The sequence below is a fragment of the Thermobia domestica genome, chromosome 4 (genome assembly GCF_964235325.1).
Source record: "Thermobia domestica chromosome 4, izTheDome1.hap1.1, whole genome shotgun sequence".
NCBI classification, from domain to species: domain Eukaryota; kingdom Metazoa; phylum Arthropoda; class Insecta; order Zygentoma; family Lepismatidae; genus Thermobia; species Thermobia domestica.
In genome coordinates, this window is record NC_137457.1 from 287,394,719 (window position 1) to 287,417,314 (window position 22,596).

General features: G+C 36.9%; 1 protein-coding gene across 12 annotated transcripts in view; it reads right to left on the reverse strand.

The window, feature by feature from the left end:
• Positions 1-22,596, reverse strand: part of Dmtn (transmembrane and coiled-coil domain 2 protein Dmtn) — a 404,032-nt gene that overhangs the window by 41,515 nt on the left and 339,921 nt on the right. For 10 of the 12 annotated variants that reach the window (XM_081756068.1, XM_081756069.1, XM_081756070.1 and 7 more), the window contains 4 exons: positions 19,466-19,510; positions 10,847-10,929; positions 6,784-6,995; positions 5,700-5,798 (listed from right to left, as the gene is read on the reverse strand). In XM_081756068.1, coding sequence (XP_081612194.1) covers positions 5,700-5,798; positions 6,784-6,995; positions 10,847-10,929; positions 19,466-19,510 — 439 coding nt within the window. The remainder of the gene's footprint in view (positions 1-5,699; positions 5,799-6,783; positions 6,996-10,846; positions 10,930-19,465; positions 19,511-22,596) is intronic. The other 2 variants (XM_081756074.1, XM_081756073.1) reach the window with 1 other exon arrangement.

Consider the following 22,596-nt stretch of genomic DNA (forward strand, 5'->3'; position numbering starts at 1 on the left):
TCTGGATGACCGTCTGATCGTCCGTGAGGTTTTCGAGACGAGACACCCGAATCCCTCGGCGCCTAATGCTTATCTCATCATTGAGACCGACGAACGATTTGGAAACAATTTGTAACCCTTCTTGGAGAGGTCCTTCATCGTCCTATCCAGGTAAGTTCAGGCCTAGGAGAATACTTATTGGTAGGACCACGAACCACGAACAGCGACCAGATTACACGGAGTGGTTACAAATAAATGTCCGCCCGAACAGGGACCTCGAATTGAAATGGTTACAAATAAATGTAAGCCCGGACAGCGACTTGACACTAGGGCTGTTCCGACAATCGAGTAATTGATAACAATTCGATAAAATTTCAAAACCGTTTCATCGATAAAGAATTTTAATTTTATCGAATTATCGAACTTTCGAGACTCCCGAAATGTTCGGGACTCTCGAAGTGTTCGAGGCACTCGAAATGTAAGAAACATTAGACAACTTCGAGGCACTCGAACTGTTCGAGAATCTCAAATTGTTTGAAAGCAGAAAATACAGAAATATATCAATATGATCGCATTTGTCGAGTCGCTTCAATATTTAGAAAAGTTCGGGATTATCGGAGTATTCGAAAGAAACGATGTATTCGAGGTTGTCACAGTTGTATATAATATGTATTACATATATGCAGAGTGTTCATTTTAAAACTTCTTCCCTTAGCAATGTAGTGAAGGAAAAGTTTTTCCCCCCACAGATATGTACAAGGTTTAAGCAGTCTGTCAGAAGAGAGAAAGAGGAAAAGAAAACATGCATCACCCGAATGGAATTGGAATCCAAGACAACAGTAGTCTACTAATAGTCACTTTGCCGATTGCGCCAATAACGGGGCAGGCAGAAAAATAATTTTACATATGATTTCGACAAATACAACTTTGCAATAACTTATCAGATGAAAAAAGTTGTTTGACTAGTTTGGCTGCAAGAAGAAATCATTGGAGAGGTGAAGAAACCGAACTGTTCATCACTACTTTTGATAATACCCGAAACTTCGATAATACTCGAAATGTCGATAATACCCGAAACTTCGATAATACTCGAAATTTCGATAATACCCGAAACTTCGATAATACTCGAAATGTCGATAATACCCGAAACTTCGATAATACTCGAAATGTCGATAATACCCGAAACTTCGATAATACTCGAAATATTGATAATACCCGAAACTTCGATAATACTCGAAATGTCGATAATACCCGAAACTTCGATAATACTCGAAACTTCGATAATACCCGAAACTTCGATAATACTCGAAATTTCGATAATACCCGAAATTTCGATAATTTCAAATACTCGAACGGTTTCGAGTAACGGATGACAACTCGATAAATTTTCACTCCCGAAGTTCGATAGGTCTTCAGCCCTTTCGAACACCCCTACTTGACACCCGGGTGGTTACAAATAAATGACGCCCGAACTACCGACCCGAATCGAGACCGTTGGTGCTCGAATACTCATAAGATCAATATTTTAATATACCATTTCTCTTCCAGCTTAGTACCAGGAATTTGAAAAAAAAATCTCTTTCAGGTGATTTTAATAATATGCTTTTGTGATAGTTCATTTTATTCTAATCGTACGTTTTAAGTTTATTTATGTCCAAGATGGCACATCAGGAAGTAGATTTGGTTACGAAGATGAATGCATTTCTCGATTTGCTCAATTCAAAGAGAATTTTGACAGATTAGAGAAAGAAAGTAAAGAGACCCGCGCTGAGAATAAAGAAAACCTACATAGATTAGAAAAAGAGTTAAAGAGTGAGTTAGGTCAGAAGTTAGACGCTGTACAAAAGGAATGTCGAGAAAATAATGAAAGATTAGAGGAGAGCATTAGGACTGTAGAAGTCGAAAGTAAACGTAGGCACGAAATCCTCGAACAAAAATACGATGGCATAACACTTAAGATTCATGACCAGCTTCACGAAGTCAGTCATAGTACTAAACAGGCAATCGAACTCGCCACACAGACCAGCGTCGAAGTTAGGCGATAAACTGAAGAAACGTGTCATCGTGTAGAACAAATAGAAACGAAAGTTTGTAAAATTCAGAACCATTTAGGAGGTTTACACGAATACACACAATCCTTCCAAGGTCAGTTGGAATCAGCCCGAGATGTGTGTCAGGCTAATAAGGAACGCTACGTTGGTTTACATATAGACACAGTCGATAAATTAGATGTGATGCATGACCGTATTGAGGAAATTTCCGAACGCGTAGGAAGACAAGGAAAAGACATTAAGATGGTGTATGAAGAAGCGAAACTCACAGATTATAATGTGAAAGTAAAATCTGAATCTAACGCAGAATGTCGCGCCGAAATACGAAAATATAGATAAGAACATAAAAGAAATTAGGCGTGATATGGTAGAGCTCACTCAGAGAATAGAAAGTACCGAAAATAGGGCGTCAGAATTCGAACCCCGAGTACAAACAGATACTCCTAGACAAGTTAGAAATAGGCACTATAGTGATTCGGCTTACTCGGAATGTGAGAACACCAGTAGTAGTGACAGTGCAGGTGATGATTCAGAAATCAGAGTTGTATGTGACCGAAGGCGCAAGCGCGACAAAAATGTTACTTTCACTAATCGCCAGAGAAAAAATACGGAATTAAAAAACAATGTCATGCTTAAGGAAATTCAGTGTTTTCCTAAATTTCAGGGTGACCCTTCCAGTGAATCAATTCACAATTATTTACAAAAACTAGAGCTTACAGCTCAATTAGCCAACCTTTGTGATCAAGCTCTTAGAAATGAAACACGGATGACAAACTGAAATGATCCAGAGAAGAAAAAATGTTGACAACTCAAAAGTTAAAATAAAGTTAAATAACCTCTAAAATTGCCCTTAAATGCTACATTCTTTATGTTTGCTTTAATTCGTAAAACGTGCTCCATCCATCTTGGTGGTGAATTCCAGAGCAAAATATGGCATTTAGGTATTGGAAATCTTCAGTGGCGTAGAGTGCTATGAGACACTGAGACAATGTATACCCTTTCAAATTAAAAGAACATAATTTTAGAATTTCTTAATTAATAAGAATCAATATACATTTCATGTTGTAGAAAAATACAAAAATAACAGGGTCCGTGATAGGTTGGTTAATAGCAATAGTGATAGAATCTAATTTGTAAATAATTTTATTTTTCAAAACTGGGAAATTAAAGTTCTGTCTCCGTCAAACAGGCCACAGAGAGACATCGGGAAGTCTGTCTCAACGTGGCTGAACAGGTCAGTGGAGCTCCTACTTGAAAGTTGCGCGCGCATGTGGCTGTGTGAGGTTCTCGCTCGCTGAAAGAACCTGGCAATGAGACATGTTTCAGCTGCAGTGATAACACACTCAGCGCAATTGTACTATTGAAAATCCAACACACTTTTTCCTCTTCTTTTTAGATATTCAATCATATTTCAGAGAAAATTTCAAGAAATAGAAGAAAAAAAAGAAACAAATTAATAACTACCGGAACAATTTGCTGAAAGTTTTATGAATACCAGTAATTCATATAAATCTTCCACGATTTAGCTTCGGCTTCTTTTTAATCGCAATATTAGAGTGTATCAACACTGCGAAAGGCAAAAGCGAACGCAAGATGTTTTATAGTATGCTATTCTGTGTTGCTTTTAAAATCGTTAGCTAACTTTGTGTGAATTTGGATACGTGTGTTAATTATGTATTATGTGAAAACTAAATGATTAGATATAGATTTATTGCACCAGTTGTCGTATGAAAACTAGTTTAAAACAGCCAATTTCTAAGCTTACTTTTTGAATCAGAGATCACACTTTACAAAGCCTAAGCAAATAAGAAGATATTACATAGGAAGTAAATTATTAATTCAATTTAACATACCCAGTGTATATACTGAGATTCTTCAGAATGAATAAATATCGGTATGCCTGTTTGATTTAATCGTTGAGGGCTTTGTTGATCAAAATTAAGTCTCCATATGTTATATACAGTAGTGCAACCTCGCAAAAATCACTTTATAACGAAATTTGGTTAGGAGTTTCATATTCCTTTGCATCACCGAAGCTGTATGAGACATGACTCTACAACTTAATTTTGGTTCCGAAACTCGAGAAGAAATAATAATATCTACCAGGCACGCACCCAATGTTTTGTTGGGAGGGCGGAGTTGCCCTCAACTTTTTTACAAAAAATAAAAATGAAATGAAATGAAATTGTTGAGTTTTACGTCCCACGGTTATGCCGGTTAGGCTAAAGGAGACGGTGATGATGAGTAATGAATGAAATGGTGGAATGAAGAAAGTGGGAGGAAACGGGAGAACCCCGAGAAAACCCACGCACACGGTACAAAAAATAAAATGTATACCTATATGCTAACTCCACATTTGTGTAGAAAGTGTTCTACGGGTCCGACACTGACCAAAAAGTCTGCCCGAGCAGACAATACCTAACTCCATTCATGGCGGAGGGGTGCAGGGTTTGGGGGATCCAAGCAGCGCCCCCTAACTTAGAGTTTTCTGGGCGGCAAGTACTAATACGCGTATTTGGGTCCCCTAGAAAAGTTATTTTTCTAATTCTTGGGCCCCTTCTTTCCAACTTTCTCTTACTCTTTATGACCCCCCTGGAGCCTGTGGGCCCTCAAGTACGACAAGGTCTGCGGGGCCGTTAGTTACACCTCTGGGCTCGTTCCATACATGACAAATTAATTAAGGGAACAATATTGACAAATCTCAAAGCCATACGAATAAATATTATCTCTAGGACCCCTAATAGCAGACTTTTTTTTACTAAAATGGGCCCACGACTCTTTTGTTTTATTTCCTTTTGTGTGGTGTATTATTTATGTAATGTAGTGATTCTGTTTGATGCTTCATTTATAATTTCATGTTCGTATCGTATATAGAGTAAGAAAATTTTGTCTTAAAATGGGTCTCCCTCGAACGGCGGGGAGCTTCTTTGTGAGCTTCTCTGGGACAATTGGTCCCTGCCCCCCACAAGTTACGGCCCTGGATCCAAGTCACTACGTCTATGTATTATTGAACGGATGTTATTCAGCACTCGACAAGACAAGTAACTGTAAAGTTCTTTCATCTACGTATATCTTCAGAAAAAAATATGAAACTACATTGTTTTTATAAGAGAAATAGTACAGATGATATGTAAGATCAAATTTTCATTCTACATCAATAATTTATTAAGAAAATTAATAAAAGTATATTGACTTAAGAAGTTTTGGGGATGTCGGAACCCGGCAGAACCCCCCCCCCCCCCCGTCGTGGGTGCGCCTGTGCTGTCTCCCCTTTGCAAAAGTTAACGCTACGCTACTGGAAATCTTATCTAACTATAAAGTATACCATAAGAAAGCTATTTAGATAGAAAAATCATGAAAATAAAAAAAGCCAAAATTTTCAAAATTTTCGTTTTTCCCCCCAAAAAAGCCGCCTTTTTATGTGAAAAAAAAACAATTCAAAAAAGCCGGCTTTTTTGCATCTCTACACTGCACCATCTTTTGCGTCGACCATGAGGAACAACCATCTGATTTCCACTTCCTGAAATTTAATTTCAAATACAATTCTTACAGTTCCGATCATTAATATAGTATTTTAGTAACTAACATAATTATACGTATAATATTATTGTATGGCATGTTTTCTGTAATTTAAAGTATTAAAAGAGCAAAACACACAGTGTGTTTTACCTTTAAGGTTTCTATTTCTTCTTTCAATCTCTCATATTCCTCCTTTCTCTCTTGGAGCTGAATAAGTAATGGTTCTATATTCACGGATGACGAGATATGCTAAAATAATAATAATAATAATTCACATCAAACAGTATAAATATTTACGACATTGCTTTAGAATTTAAAAGTCTTACAATAATTGAAAAAATATTATTAAATATCAACTACAACACTTTTCAAGAACTGGATAAATTCATCTCCTGGTTTAGGCATGGATCTTCGAAATCGTGTACATAATTAAATACATAACATGTATATTTGAAACTTTTTGTTACGTGAAACAAACATTTAAGTCAACACACGCTTCCTTCTATGAATACTTTCTTAATTCGTAGAAGAAATATTTGAACCAAAATATAAAACTTCGCGGACCACATGGCACAATGTACTTCATTATTAATAAATAAATAAATAAATAAAATACTGCTAAATAATTATTTTTGACAGTCTATGATTTTCATATTGTTTTGCATACCTAATCAAGATGTTCTCTGGTCTATGCTTATTTGAAATTTTCATACTACAATTCCTGAAGTTTTCATATAATTGCGTTCAACTTATTGTTATTATATAATGCCTTACGAAACAAAACTGCTTTAACTGTACATAATTTCAAAACAGACCTCTCCAAGACGAAATTTATTTTGATCTAGTGTCGAGAGGCAATTGGGAAGCAATTCGACTGAACAGATAAGAAAATCCGGTCTAGAAGGCTAAAAATAATGGTGTAGGTAGTAGATGCGTTAACTAGGCGTTACCTACTTGAATGTGCATAATCTAATCGGGCATAACAGTATTCGGTTGCAGCTCTACGTAACTTAGTACTCAATATTCAATCAATCTAACTTAAAATAAGGTGCGCTTAGCACACTTTCGAGAAACCATGAGATAAAGCCTTTTCGCTTTGCAGTATCGTAGATATTTGATAGATGGATGATAACACTTAAAAGTTAATAAAAATGATCCGAATATCGTTCTCAATATATTTAATTATCTTTATATATTAAGTTATGAATGAGCGCTGAAAGTGAATAGTAATTACCTGTGTCTGCTGTCTCGGTGATGAGAGTTGTGTGGCATTGGCAGCAGGCAAACTTTCACTTGTCACAGAGCTGTTACACTCTGAGCCTTCATCCGAAGGGAACTTTATGGCACTGGAGGATACTGGAGGCCCGCTGCTCAGTGAGGAACCCTGTGGAAGCGTTGCACTTCCATGGTGAGTCTTCTCTTCTTCAGATGCTTCGTCTCCGTTCCCTTTGAATAACAAATTTTATAAAGTCACGTGAAGTACCTGTCACTTATCACAGAATTATGTAACAATAGATTTATTTTACATACAAGATATTTTACAATTATCCCTCATTGTCCTATATGCACTGGAAAAACCCGACCAACATAGTAGTGCCGGTTTTGGCTGCGAAGGTAAATAATGTGCTTGAGATAAGTGATAATGATGGAAGAACGAACGTGTGAAGAAACGGGGGAACCATGAGAAAACCAAGTACACAGTATTTGTCCAACGAGAGGCCCATTGGCGAGAGCTCAGATCTACAAGGATCAAGCGCCAGAGGCGAGCGCTGGATCACTAAGCCACCGTGGCCCAAGTAGCCCAATCTGTTCAGGCTTAAACCCCTTCCACTACGATTTATTTTCTGAATTCTGATAATTGAAGTATAAGTTATAAAAGTGTATTATAGATTATTTATCGTTATATAACTTTCAAAACATCAATATAGTAACCCTACGTGATGCCACAATACATCCTGTTTCAAAAAGAATATATGTATTTCGAATGCATATATTTATTAAACTAAGACATACGAATATGAAATTTTACACACATATTTACGAACCTCTCAAGTTCAAATTACAGTTCAAAGTTCAAATTACAGATGTTCAATATGTTCTCCATCAGCGACACAACAATATCACATGAATACTCAAATTCCTCCTATATTCGGGCAAGCGTGTCCTGCGTCACTGATGTTATAACAGTACAGATCCGGTTCTTCAACTCTTCCAGGTTCTGTGGGAATGGTGGTACATAAACCTTGTCTTTAACGAAACCCCACAGGAAGAAGTCACAGGCTGTCAAATCCGGTGACCGTGGAGGCCAGCTGAGACATGATAAGTCGCCAGCTCCTTGACGACCAATCCAACAGTTCGGTAGTTTCATTCAGATATTCAAGCACTTGGCGACTCCAGTGAGAGGGTGCCCCGTCTTGTTGAAAATGAAATTGTCTTCGTGCAGCCTCGGAAACAACCAGTTTTGTAACATAGCGAGATACTGCTGACTGTTAACCGTGTTTCCATTGAAGAAGAATGGGTCATAAACAGATGATCGGGATATCGCACAAAACACATTGACTTTGGGCGAATTTCGTACATATTCAATGATTGCATGTGGGTTATGTAGGCCCCAAATTCGAACATTTTGTTTGTTTACCTGACCACTAACACGGAAAGTCGCTTCATCACTGAACACGATGCGTTGTGGAAAAGTGTTATCATTGTCAATAGCATCCAGAATCTCGTTACAAAATGCCACACGTTTGCGTTTGTCATCAGGACACAGAGCTTGTAACAGCTGTAACTTGTACGGCTTCATAACCAACCGACGTCTCAAAACACGCCAAATTGTTGTTGTCGGCACTTGTAACTCTCGACTGGCACGATGAGTTGATTTTGAAGGACTACATTGGAAAGTAGTTTGAATTCGTGCAACATTTTCTTTAGGAACACGAGAGAGGCCATGGCTGTTTCCTTTACATATACATCCTGTATCTACAAACTGTCGATACCATCTGCGAATGTTCCACCCATTCGGAGGATCAATTTGGTACCTCAACCTGAAACGTCTTTGCACTATAATCACGGACTTGCACTTCGCAAACTCGAGAACACAAAATGATTTGTGCTGCGGAGTAGCCATTTTAAACATATGACGGTTACCAAGCAAAACAAAAGACAACTGACATCTAGCGGCTATTAATATAAACTAGACTATGTATTCGTTTCTCCAATGGCCGAGCTGAGGCGCAGCGATCGATAGTTTGGACAAAATAATTCTTCGTACTACGTATATTCTTTTTGAAACAGGGTGTACTTTAAATTTTATGACAAGTGTAGCTCGTCATTGTGCGATTTGGCACCGGGAAGCCATGACGAGCTAAACTCGTCATTTCAGTGCAAGGGATTAATAAGGACCATCATCAGGTATATTTATCATCATCATCATCATTATAGGTATTCTACCATTATTGGCAGGTCACTTGCCGCAACTGAGAAGCTTCCATGCTCCACGGTCTTCCGCTAACCTCTTTGCCTTCATATACGATTTCTCTGTTTTGGTATCATCCATCAATTGTAGCCTCCTTTGCCCCTGCTTTTTTCTGGCATCACATCCTCTAGCACGTTCCTCATGATAGTTTCTTCTTAGCCAATGTCACAACCAGTTTCTCCTTCTCTTCTCAATAATATCTAAAACTGTTCTTTTCTCACCTACTATATCTAACACCCTCTCATTCGCTTTTCGCTCGACTCAAGAACCGTAAGAGAAGAAGATCGTGCTTCTTTGATTTCTAACTTGATAGCTTATTAAATTTCACTTCCAGGGAAGTCTTGGCGTATATTAGATTGCAAATTAGATTAAGACGACTACTTGGTTACGTGACAAGAATCACAACAGAACAGTAGACTTGAAGCTTCACACACTGTTAACGATAGACAGTACTAAATTTAGACATTTTCAGTAGAAAAGGGTTACGAATCCGTTGAAGGGAGGCGTTTCTCCTGTAAATACTTTAGAATTCATGTCCTCTGACGAAAAAAATCCCCGGACTCCCCCTGATTTGTCCCTGTACATCTTTTGTAGAGTCATTTACGGATACTACATATACTCACCTGCAAAAGTAAGTGCAAACAATTTCAGAACCGAGTGAAGTCAGTCAATTTTAATTCAGCTCTCTTTGCAATAGAGAACTTGAGTCTGCACAGTACTGAGGTCTGTTCTTTCAGAAGTTACTTACCAATGAGCTTGGAGGTACATATTTTTGAGATGACAATACAATTAAGAATGTTCTGAAGAATTACTTCCGAGCCTCTTGAAATGTTATTTGTCTTAACTTGAACAAATGAGTGGGGTAGTTTGTAATGAACAGCACAATAAAATATGTAAAAGATTAATTACAAGATAATCTGCTGTTGGTAACACTGCCGTTTACTTTTTAGTTACAAAGTCAGTCGCACTTACAGATCGGAGTTACAGACAGTTCGGATCGTGTTCTATGGTGTTAGATTGGCCGTATTGTACAAAACGACGACATCTCTCATGGCAACCCGGCTTACCAAATTTCAAGCCATTCAATTTCCTCCTTCAGGAGTCCGTTAAAAGACAAAATTTACGTACTATGACTATAGACTTCCCTTCAGGATCACCATATCCATATAGCATATACACTACTAGACATAACAACGGAAATGATTCACACGGTTTGGTAGGAAGTTTATTACCATATGGTAATACGATAGGATTATCGTATTACATACGCTGAAATACTATGATTAATACATTCCAAGTTTAAACACATACTTTTCATAATGACGTAGATTACTTCTATACAACTATTTTCTCCACCATTATTTTACAAACACCCCATATAAATATACTTTAAATACAGAATAGATATATATTGTAACATAAATCCGACCATTATGACCTGTTTACTATTTTTTTTTCTGTTAATACGTATTATTCATTATCATCTTCATGAGAGCTAATAACACAAAATAAGATAAAGGGCAGCAGTGGCTCAGTGGTAGAGCGTTCACCTCTGGTGAGTAGGGTCCCTGGTTTGATCCCAGCTCCCATCAAGTAGACTTCGTGGTAGACAAACACCGTATGTGTGCGGGTTTCTCAGAGCTCCAGTTTTGCCCCCCATTTATCCATCTCGCATCTCATCACCACTGTCTTCTTTAGACTCGGTGCATAATCGTGGGACGTTAAACTAATAATAAATGATATAAAATAAGATATATTTACAAATAAACACAACACCAATACAAGTATTTATTCAACACTGAAAAATTCAATTAAATATACTTACTTGCTAATGTGCTTATATTGTCAGCACTTCCGAATTTGTTTCTAATTAGATGGGCGAACTCTCTTGGTTTAGACATCACAGTTCTGTAAATACAAGAGAAACAGTATTTTCTTTAAAATAACACTGAAGAGGTAAGATGGATTTCCAATCGTAAATCTGAGACATAAAATCATTGTCGAAAGTTTGGTAGAGGTAAACTTATCAAAATAAAGATAAAGGTTCTTTAAAAAATATATGGGTCGAATGCTGTGTCCTCGGGTAGTTTTATAAGCTGCCAGAAATATGGAGAATTAGTTTCTAAAGCATACTAGCTCGAAAAAAATACAACATACAAGCTAAATATAGAATCAAAATATTCGGAAACTTCAGTGCAAAATCTAATGCATTCACGTTTCAGTAGTCATTCGTTACGTTTATACGAATCTTACAAAAGTAAAGGTTAAATCACAGATACAGCTACGATGACTCGAACTGAAGAGTTACGTTAACAAATGTATTGGTTTCCCCATCTGTGGTTATGGTGTTAGCCTCTATCCATGATTTTATTTTAGTCTCTTGTGTTTCAAGGAAATATCTGAACGTACTGTGTCCACTCCTCATTAAGGTATTGTAATTTTACCTCATATTGTTATTATTAGTTATTCCGCCATTTTGTTACTTTTGTATGTTTATACGAGGACCGACCAGAAAGTAAAGAACGATTGTGCATCGCGCGCGGCGCCGACCCTCCACCATTGCGAGCGCGTGCGTGACAGTTAGCTCCTTTCACATCAGTGTGAGATGAGTCTCAATGCTGTGCGGTCATGCTACTTGTTTTTGCAGCGATTCTGAACGGCGGCGCCAATCGAAACTCTCGCCAAATGTAAAGTACGGAGTATCATTCGTTTTCTGAACGCGCAAAAAGTTAGGTCAATTGAAATTTATAGGTACATAAAGAATGTTTATGGTGACAAAGAAATGAACAAGTGATCAGTGAGAAAATGGTGCATTATGTTTAATCAAGGAAGGGAAGACTTAAGGATTTTTTTTTTCTTTTTTTTGGTGGAAAACAGTTCGCAAACGATGAGGAACTTACGCAAGCAGTGACTGCCTGGCTCAAATCTTTGGCGGCAGATGAGTGTAGCATCGGCATTGATAAACTGGTCCCACGTTATAGCAAGTGTCTTGATAACTATGGTGATTACATAGAAAAATAGAGTAAGGTCCTGTAAATAAAGTTTTGTGCTGGTATCTTTTTGTTTTTATTTAACCATGCCAAACCATTCTTTACTTTCTGGACGACCCTCGTAGTTTCTGTGATATCACTGGTTCTTTCTTCTTAAAGTTCATTTCAGTTATCATTTGAAAAGCATATATGCCAAGTTCTTTTCCCCTGTTTCCCCTCGCACGTGTTCAGTGGCGATTTCTTGAGTTTTAGAGAAACTGTTCGATATAAATCACGTGAAACAACTTCTTTTCCCTAAAAGCAATTTCCCTCAAGTTTCAAGTTCAGGCCATGGGACTTGTAGAAACTGTTCGAAACTCGCCCAGACACACTACCCACAGTGCCCTCCCCGCTGACCTAGTGACTACAGCGAGCGTTTTTGATGCACGGAGTCCCGGATTTTACTTAATAAAGCAACTGAAAATCGAAAGTATCGAACACATTACTTTTGCTCATGTTATTTGGTTATGAGAAGGAGGAAGTACGGAACTATCAACTATATCACATAGCATCATTTCTACTTCAATTAGGGGTATACAACATGACAATTCTACTATTATAATTCGTCAACGTAGAGACACGGTAACAAAGTTTACAATCAGTGTGTAATATAAGGTTCCTTCACATTAACAGAAGCCTAGATGGTAAGATCTTACTACTGAAATACTAAGCGAGGTAATAACACGCTTAATACAAGTTGATGTATTGTCTTGACAACTGTCAGTTATCAATATTAACAGGAGTACGCGGGGAGTCTTTGGGTCCTTCCCTTTCTTCCAGGATTTTGAAATGATATACAGTCGAACGTTTAATGCAATCTGAAGATTTGAATTTATACATTTTTTTTTTTTTTTTTAAATACTTAGCAGCACCCTCTGCTTTCTCTACTATTATATTATAAAAATGCTCGTTCATGATGATGTTGAATATAGTGACACGGATGTTATTGAATACAGTAATGTGGACAATCCGACGTGGACTCCCGAGTGACGTGGAAATTATGGTAAGTCACGTGATTCTGATGGAGCCGAATCCACTGTACAGCACTGAATGCTCTGTTTCCTACAGATACTAACTCTCAGTCAAACAGTGAAAATATACGTACGAAAATGATATTTTTACTTGACATACACAATATTATGTTCAACTACCAACATTTTTGTGTAACGAAGATGGATAACATGTAGATATGAATCACAATCTTGTTGATTCCTTGTCTGATGGTTCTTCTATTGACTTTTTCAGTTTGTGACGAACAACGTGACTGATATCCGTGTTGAGGAAACCAGAAGTGTTTGTTGTAGTACGTACCTGTTGAACTCACCTACTACACACCCACATTTCACATTCAAATAAGAAGTTGAAATGACATCAACAGAGCAGAAATGAAACTTTCTTGGGGTGTATGTATGTGGATGGTGATGTTACTATTGTAGTGGAGCAAATAATTCCTTTGTGGCCATTCAAAATTAATTCCCCGAAATCATTTTGAAGTTATTCTTAGAATGTTTCACTGTGCTAATAATGAAGGTCATCTATCTAATGATCGATTTATACAAAGTACCAAAGTTCGTGGATAAATGGAAAGAAATTGAGACTAAATATGATTCTCAGCAACCTACGACCATGTTGGCTACTTACGTTTGAGGAATGACGTCCCTCGACGATCACACTATCCGAGGAAACGAAAGAAGAAAGGATTGGGGAAGGGAGAAAGCGGCCTGGGAGCTGTATGCAAGGTTCCATCCCGGCATTTGCCTGGTGAGAATGAGGAAAACCCAGGAACCTCACTCAGGGTGGCTGGCCTGAAAAGACTTTTACACTTTTTCGACTGAGTCTCCCCACCGGAAATCAAACCCGGGACTGCTCGCACCAAGAGACTAAATATGACGCTCATGCAGAAAAATTATCAGATGTCGCGAGCATCAAGTATGGTGCACGGCTCCTATGTGATGCATTTCTCTGACAGGGTGGTATGACTAACCGCTCTTAACTTAAATACGCTACGAGGAAAAATGCGTAGTCCCGGCTAACACAGTACCTCAGTTTTTCTTCGGCAGTCAACCTGTTAAAAGTAAGTGACACTTGACTCGTGTTTTCCAAATTTTTCGTTTTAAGAGGAGTGCCATTTTTTTTTTTTTTTTTTCGTCATACTGAAAGCTACGTTTTCTGTGACTATACCGGGGAAACGGTTCACTCATCTGAAATCAATTTTGAAATAGTTAGTGCCTACTTTAAACTGGATTTCTGTGATGCCACTTTGATTAACGGGTGCATCCTAAGGGGATACAGGTTCAAGATTTATACAGAAATATGTTTCTGTTGTTACACTTTCACTGAAATGCGTATCCTAAGAGGGGGAACGATGTTCAAACATTTTCCATACCTCCACTCTATCCATGAGAAGAAAGGATATTTTAGCTAGTCTAATATATAAAATTGAAAATGACTATGTGACTTTATAACTCTTGAACCACCCGACCGATCTCGATGAATTCAACATACATGAGGTTCGGGTCTGGAATGTTTTTTTATCATTTCACTTTACGGTGCAACTTAGAGGAGGGGGAGAAGAAGATATTTTAAAAAATGATCGAAAATGACCGATATTGATGTCGAATCTATAGTTTCGGGATTGCTGAGATGAACAGTGACACTTTCGATGCCGTTTAAATCAAAATTCAGCTCCGCAACTTGGAAGCAAGGGGAGATATAAAAAAAAAATGATCGAAAATGACTGATATTACTGACAAATCCATGGTTTTGGGGGTCGCTGAGACAAACAGTGACACTTGCGAAACCGTTTAAATCCAAATTCAGCCCCAATTGCCCTTTATGTCCAAAGTGAAACTATTCTTCCCGTGCGAAGAACGGGCAACCTGCTAGTTATTTTCTCAAAACATGAGGTGGGTTATTGATTCTTCGAACTATACACCACCAATGCGCAAAAAATGTTAGAAGAAATAACACTTCTAATTTACAATTCTGCACAAGAAAAGTTTTTACACGACTCTTCACTGAAAGATAGATAAATACACATATACCATTCAAATTTATTTTCTAGCTAATATTAATATCGTATATCTTCTGCAACTCTGTGTAGTTCCCAAATACTTCTACAAATATTCATGATGTATCAGAATTTAATAAATATTCGTAAACGCGAAAACTGTATCTTCATTATCATTATGACAACTACTGTATACCCATGGCATAAATAATGTCACTTATTCCTTTATATTACAAAAATCCGATTAAACATCGCTTGCCTAATCCCATTACCAACAACTGAAGGAACCTTATTCTTAAAATAAGTAAGATATGTTTAAGGATGGCTAAAGAATAGGGCAACAAATACAGACAAAATTCTCAATTAATATAATCTATTCAATTTAATGTACAAAACTATATGCTACATTTACCAACAATTATGACATGAATTACGTACTTAAGTATTACATTTATATGTACACTCTAATTGACGCACTAATACACTAATACTCTAATTGACGCACTAATACTCTAACTGACACACAACAGTTACACATACATGCTCGCAATAACGCAAACTATTTGTAGGTCTTTTTTTTTGTGTGTGCTTCGAGTTAGTTAATCGCGTGAGTCACGTAATCACTTTGGATTAGGTAATACACACAGCTATATATTTGTTAAAATTTTACAATTACTTTAAAAAAAATCTTCAGTTTTCAAGCAGAGCATAAAGGATGTAGACATTAAGCGTTCATTTCGAATCGACATTTATGTATCTCCAAAAATTTCCGAAACGACACAAATATCGCGCCACTAGTAATAAGCTGTTCATACATATAGCGCCGGTGGAAGATATTGGTTTCAAGTATTCAGCTGTGTCAGTTCACTACAACTAATCATTTGAATCGGTCACTATGGATTGAGCACGCATACTGCATACAATGCTTCAGTTCATATGGCTGCTGTTGCCAAGGCTTCAGTGCTAAATCTGGGCTGTACGGTGGGTATTGAACCTCCATGAAGTCTCAGTCTTTCACTGGAACAACAGCCATGTGGACTGAAGCATTGTCATGCGAGCTTAATGCATAGGGACTGATTCAAATAAGAAAGAAGAAAAAAAAGCTAGCAGAAAATCAGGAATGTCCAAATAAATCCGGGACATCTGATCAGCGTGATTATGTGGATCACTGAGTAAAATATTAGGCATAGTCCATATCAATTCAGGTAGAGAGTTACCTTCATAGTCTCAGATGTTATTGAATTTAACAGGGGTTTAAGTTCAGGACAAGGTACAAAACCCTTATTTTTGTATTTAAAAAAAAAAAAAAAAAGTTCCGAGACTCAATCTGTCCAAGAGGGCGCTTCGAGTGCCATTTCTCACGTGCAATTTTCGGCGAAATATTATACTCTATCTCTGGAATAGTTAAAGACATTTGATTTTTTAAATTTTATTTATTTATTTATTTTTTATTTGAAAGAAAATAATTTACTGAATAAAATTATGTTATACGTTTGGAAAAGTGTGTCCAAGTATCTAGTGCCACGATTTTTTTTCAGACAAAATATAAAAAACACGGTTTCTTACTTTGTCCTGAATTTTATTATGTTAAATCAATAACATCTGCGACTATCAAGGTAAGATTTTTGCTTTGCCTCTATGAATTGAAAATGAAATCTTTGAGTTTTACGTCTCACGATTATGCCGGTTAGGCTAAAGGAGACGGTGATTATGAGAAATGAGTGAAATGGTGGAATGAAGAAAGTGGGAGGAAACGGGAGAACCCACTAGCACGGTGTTTGTCCACCACAAAGTCCACACGGCGCGGGCTGGGATCGAACCAGAGACCCCAAGCACCGGAGGTGAACGCTCTACCACTGAGCCACCGCACCCCCCCCCCCCCCCCTTTCTATGAATTGATCTGGACTATGCAATTAAGAAAAAAGGTAAACTCGTGTTTGATATGGAATATTGTATTGAGCAAGCAACTCAAAAGTAACGATGAGAAGATTTCTTAAGTAGATATACAAACAAATAGAGAAAATTACGTAGATAGGGAAAAGAAACGAGAAAGTGTTGGAAAAAATAAAGAGACCAATAATTATATATTATTAATAATAATAAAAACTCCAGTTGATAAACGGATTTACGAGGATAATTTTCTTTTTATACAAAGCGATACCGAACTTACATGCGTCTACATCCTTTCGACTAGATATACTAAGGTGCATAAGCTCAAGCACATACACAGTTAAGTTACTACATTCCTATCGCTAACTGCTACCAATCCGTGCTTCTAAAATAGAGACTACATTGCTACTATATGTGGAAGGGAAGAAAATAGGAGAAATATATCATCTTCATACCCGTTTCTTAGAAGACAGTGTTCCTATATTTAAAATGGCTCAAATAAAGATCTGAATCTCTATAAAGATATATGGCCAATAATCTTCTTATGAGAGATGAGATTTTCGCATGTTTTCATTACAGACTGGCAATACTTTAGTAACTTTTAAGACAACGTCAATGGTTAAATAAATTTCGCAGCTGTTTAAAATACAGGATGTTCCAGCTAGACGAAAAGATTTTGATGTCATTTGATAAAACAGTAGTAGTGCTGCAAATGAGTAAATATTGCATTGAAGTTTCCTTAGTTGTAACATACAATTTAGTTTAGTAAATGATACGATCTGAAAATAATTTCAGGGACTACAGTACTTGTCTTTTGATTATATAAGGATCTGTATAGAAAATAATGAAACCATTAAAAAAAAAATTCTGACGCGATTGTACGTCGCAGTGTATTTGCTCTAGGCGGGTTCGACGAAGAGGAAACTAAACTTCGAAACGCACCTAGCGTCAGTCGCCTACGAGCTTTCGTGCGGTTCATATCGAAGTAGATCCCTGTCTACAGGCTCAGTCGAAGCTTAAAAATGCAACGTTCTATTGAACGGTGCTACGCCATTAAATTATATTGGCTGCTGCCAGGAGCCAATCAGAAGCAAGATATCTCAGCTCTTGTTTGTATCTAAGATTGTACATTTCTCCTGTATCTCTCAGTGTCTAATGAAGCCAAAGTGTTAGTTGGCGAAACTGTCACACGTATGCAGTTTTTAAATGTGAATAAATTGCTTTGCTCAGCAAATAGTTTAATTGTGTTTAATTATATACAAAGCAAAGCTTCTACTTATGGAAAACAGTAAATTATGTGTGGGACTCGGAAAATCGGCTATGGACACGTTGGCCATGATAGAGAAGTTGTTCATGTTCTATCAAAAGCTGCTGTTCTAAGATGGCAGAAGTGCTTCAACGACGGTCAAGAGAGGTGGAAGATGAATCCAACGCAGGACGTCCGTCCACAAGGAGAACCGAAGACGGTTCGTCATGTCATGTGCAACGTATGCGTCATACGTTGAACTCAGACAGAAGTGTTCGAATGACCGCAGACTGTGTGCAGAAATTGATTAAATGACTGCTGTTTTAATATCGTCCATCAACTGTAGCCTCCTTCATCCTCTCCCTCTCTTTCCTGCCACCATACCCTCTAACACGTTCCTCAAGATACAGTTCTTTCTTAGCCAATGTTCCAACCAGTTTCTCTTCCTCTTCTCAATATCTAATATTGTTGTTTTCTCAGGCCCGTATTTAGGTATTTTACACCCCTGCCACCCCACCCCACCAAATTGCGTGCGCGCCCCTAGTTTCTTTATTTATTTGTATTCAGTATAGACCTAAACAATATAGCCGCGTCTGCTTACACTGAGCCACCAACAACGAGGCAGGGCGTACAGAACTAAATGCACGGATTATTCAGGCATCCAATAAGAAAAATAATTATCAGCCCTTCTAGAGTCAGGCGTCATAATGAGAAAACTCGGTCGCACTATGGTACAATCCGCGGCAAAAAAACCTGCAACATGAGGATGTAAGTTTATTGTGAAACTACGTCTAACAGCACAGGGAATGAACATAACGTCTAAGTGGAACGAATCACGCCAGGATAAACCTCGGCCTCCTCCCGTGCACACTTATTTTGGAGTAAAAGACTTCGTCATTTCACAATAAACTTATATGCTCATGTTGCAGGTTTTTGTCGCGGATTGTACCAACAATGTTTTCAGTAACGATCCTCTTTCTTCTGCATGCCATACTTCAATCTTATTATTTTTTAACTTGCCGCCGTGGACTCAGATCTGTGATCCGTACATACATACAGGCCTGCTAGTATTAAGGTAAGGTAAGAACGTTCTTATTCAAGTCATGTACCCTATAGCATCTATCAGCAAATATGCTTTCCAAACATTATCTTGTAACTGGAACATCCTGTATTAAAATCTCATCTCTATATACACAGAACATAAAAGAATGAAGTGTCAGTACAAATAACAAATAACGGTAGTACACAGAATAGCATAGCAGCACTTACTCGGCTGCCCCATGGAGACCACCTTTAATATTTTCCACTACACCACTGAAAGATACAAGGACATAAAAACCTAAGATATTTATTGTATTTCATAACGAAGGAAATAAAAGAAATTAAATTTTGTAAAGAACCATGACTATTTTTTTCATTTTTACGCTAATGCTAACTCCGTAATCATTTATCTTCTTGTACATTTTCTACATCTCAAGATTTTCTTTTTCTTTTTTTTTTCTTTTTTTTTTCTTTGTCTTTTCTAACATAACCTATTTTGAAGTCTCACAGCTAATGATGAATACCCGCGCTATCTTTGGTTATCTAGCCCACTTATTTAAACCGCAAATAATTTATATTTTGTTTTCGAAATGAAGTGCAATTGTAATAGTCCGACTTTACTGATTACTTCTCCAAATCTATTTAATGTCCCTTACTTCATGAAAAATAAATTTTGTTATATGTAAAATTTTAATATTTAAAAATTTAATTTAAGTGCTATTAAATTTAGTTATAATACAAATGTTGTGACAAAAAAAAAAAAAAAAAAAAAAAAAAAAATTTAACTCATTAAAATTATAGTTCATTTCAAAGAAAACCCTCCATATAAATCAATAGGCTGATAAAATAAAGCCTTCGTAGGTACTAATTCAAGAACAAAGACTTACACTCATGTACATCAAAATACGCACCAGGCTTGCCAACCATACGTTAATTTATACTGATATACGATAATTTAAGCCTTAATGTTATATACAATAATAGGTTATTTTAGAACGCATACTTTTTTTTAAATATGGAAATAAATTGTAGATGTGCATTAAATAATTATAAAACACCACTATTGAGATTTTTTAACAGTTATTCACGCTGAAATGCATCAATAACGATTTGAGAATTGGCAAACAGCAACCCTGCATTCATTCTCTAAATTGAATTACGTTTACGAAGGGGTGGAAATGAAGAATGGAGTGTTGTTCAGAATAGTGTTAATAAGGATAAATAATGGTGAGTGTATCGATGCCGACTTGGAGTTCGAAACTGACGATTACTAGATAAATTTATAATATATTATTGCTATTATTAGTAGTATTATACAATACTTATTTCTACAATTACCACGTGTGTAAGAGATACACGATAGTTTTTTGTAATATACAATAATTTTAAAAACGAAAATCGATAATTTTGTTCTGCGAGGTTGGCAACCCTGATCCGCACTAATTTAGTATCCAGTCTCTAATCTATCGCGTTTGCAAGAATTACATGTACAGTTTTTATCTACGATCCTGAAGCATTACATACTGTCAACCTTCGCATTATCATTTGGAGATCACTCGTAGAGCGCTTCCAATAATAATTCATGATTAATTTAAAATCATGAAACATGCCACCACAGCACATTACTATTATTAATTAGTAATATTTAATTCGTAATTTATCTATATATTGTGTTTCTACAATTTACGTACTTGTGCCCTGCTCCTTCTGGAACAATAAATAAATAATCATAATAATAGCTGGAGCTTGTGATGCGTCCTATAACCCAGCTGACTTGAAGGCGAAAGAGTGGTGGGAAATGGCCTATAACGTGAGAACGAATCCTAAATGATGGTTTGTGCACCCGCCAAATGCATTAGATTTAAACCCCGGTCACAGTTTGAAGCCTACGTTGATACAAGTTGAGCCTCGACCTTCATAACCTCGCTGATGCATATGAAAGCAAACCGGAGTAACTCAATAATAATAATAATAATAATAATAATAATAATAATAATAATAATAATAATAATAATAATAATAATAATAATAATAATACACATTGAGTTTATAGCCCATGAAGGCTTCTGGTCAGTCAGATAATTTGTTATTACGGTTTTACGTCCTCTCACCACACCGAAGTTACGAAGGACTGAATCTACCACTAAAGGGAGTTTCCCATTCACTGTCGGAGGCACCGCACAGTACTTTGAGCAAAACTTGAACTTTCGAGCATGGGCACCGAAAAAGTGAACTAGCCATGAAACTACAAAATCCCCGGACCAAACAGCGAACTTTCAACCGTGATGCATAGTAAGCTACTCGCTTCCGAGATACTATTTTTATTCATATTTTTTTAACCTACAGTACGCTACTTATCAATTCAAATCGCTCCCTAATCTAACTCTACGGACTATGGAACCCCAAGGTTCAATGCCACATTCACAAAAGCTCTCTGTTGACTTCTGTCCTTAGCCAACTGGATCCAGTTTCTACTTTGTATTCCTATTTCTGCGATATCTACCTTAATATTGTCCTCCCATCTGCGTCTAGGTCTTCCTAATGCTAGTTTTCCGATTGGGCTTCCAGTTAAAACTTTGAAAGCGTTCCTACTTTCTTCCATTCTGGCTACATGGGCTGCCCACCTAAGCCTCCTAGATAGTTCCCCAACTGTCTGATAACTAGGTAACTGTCTAACTGGGTAAAAATATACAATTCTGTGTCCTCACTAGGAATCCAAACTGAAATTGAAAGTGCTAACCATTTGCCTACATGACATTAAGTACTACAAAAATTAGTATAGACAACGGGAAAAATTAAAACAACACGTGAAGATCTGCATGGCATAGCCATTGGCCATGTCTACTGTTTCAGCAAAATATAAAACACAAATCTATACTTGCATCAATATTTTAAGGAACTTAAGCTGTACTATTTGATACTTATAATGAACCATTATGAACGATAACTACGTTTATAATGTCTGATACTAATGTTAAATCATTATTATCACACTGTGTGAACTCTGTAAGATACTATTTTCCACTCCGAGTATCTCTAGAAAACTTGTTTAACCAAACAATTTTAACATATATAAAGTACGACTGGACCACCCGGGTTTCCAGCTTACCGTGCCGATGTGTTAATCACTACGTTACTCAGTCTACTTCCTGAACAGTTACACATTCAATCACTCTTGCAGTAAGTGCTCAACCACCGGGAGCACAGAGTGTATCAGAATTAGGGATAGCCACATTTTTTTTTTCGAAAAACTGAAAACGAAAAAGTTTTCAAAGACTGAAAACAAAAAATTTTTCGAAAGATGGAAAACAAAAAATTCTCGAAAAACTGATTTTTTTTTCGAAAAATGGAAAACAATT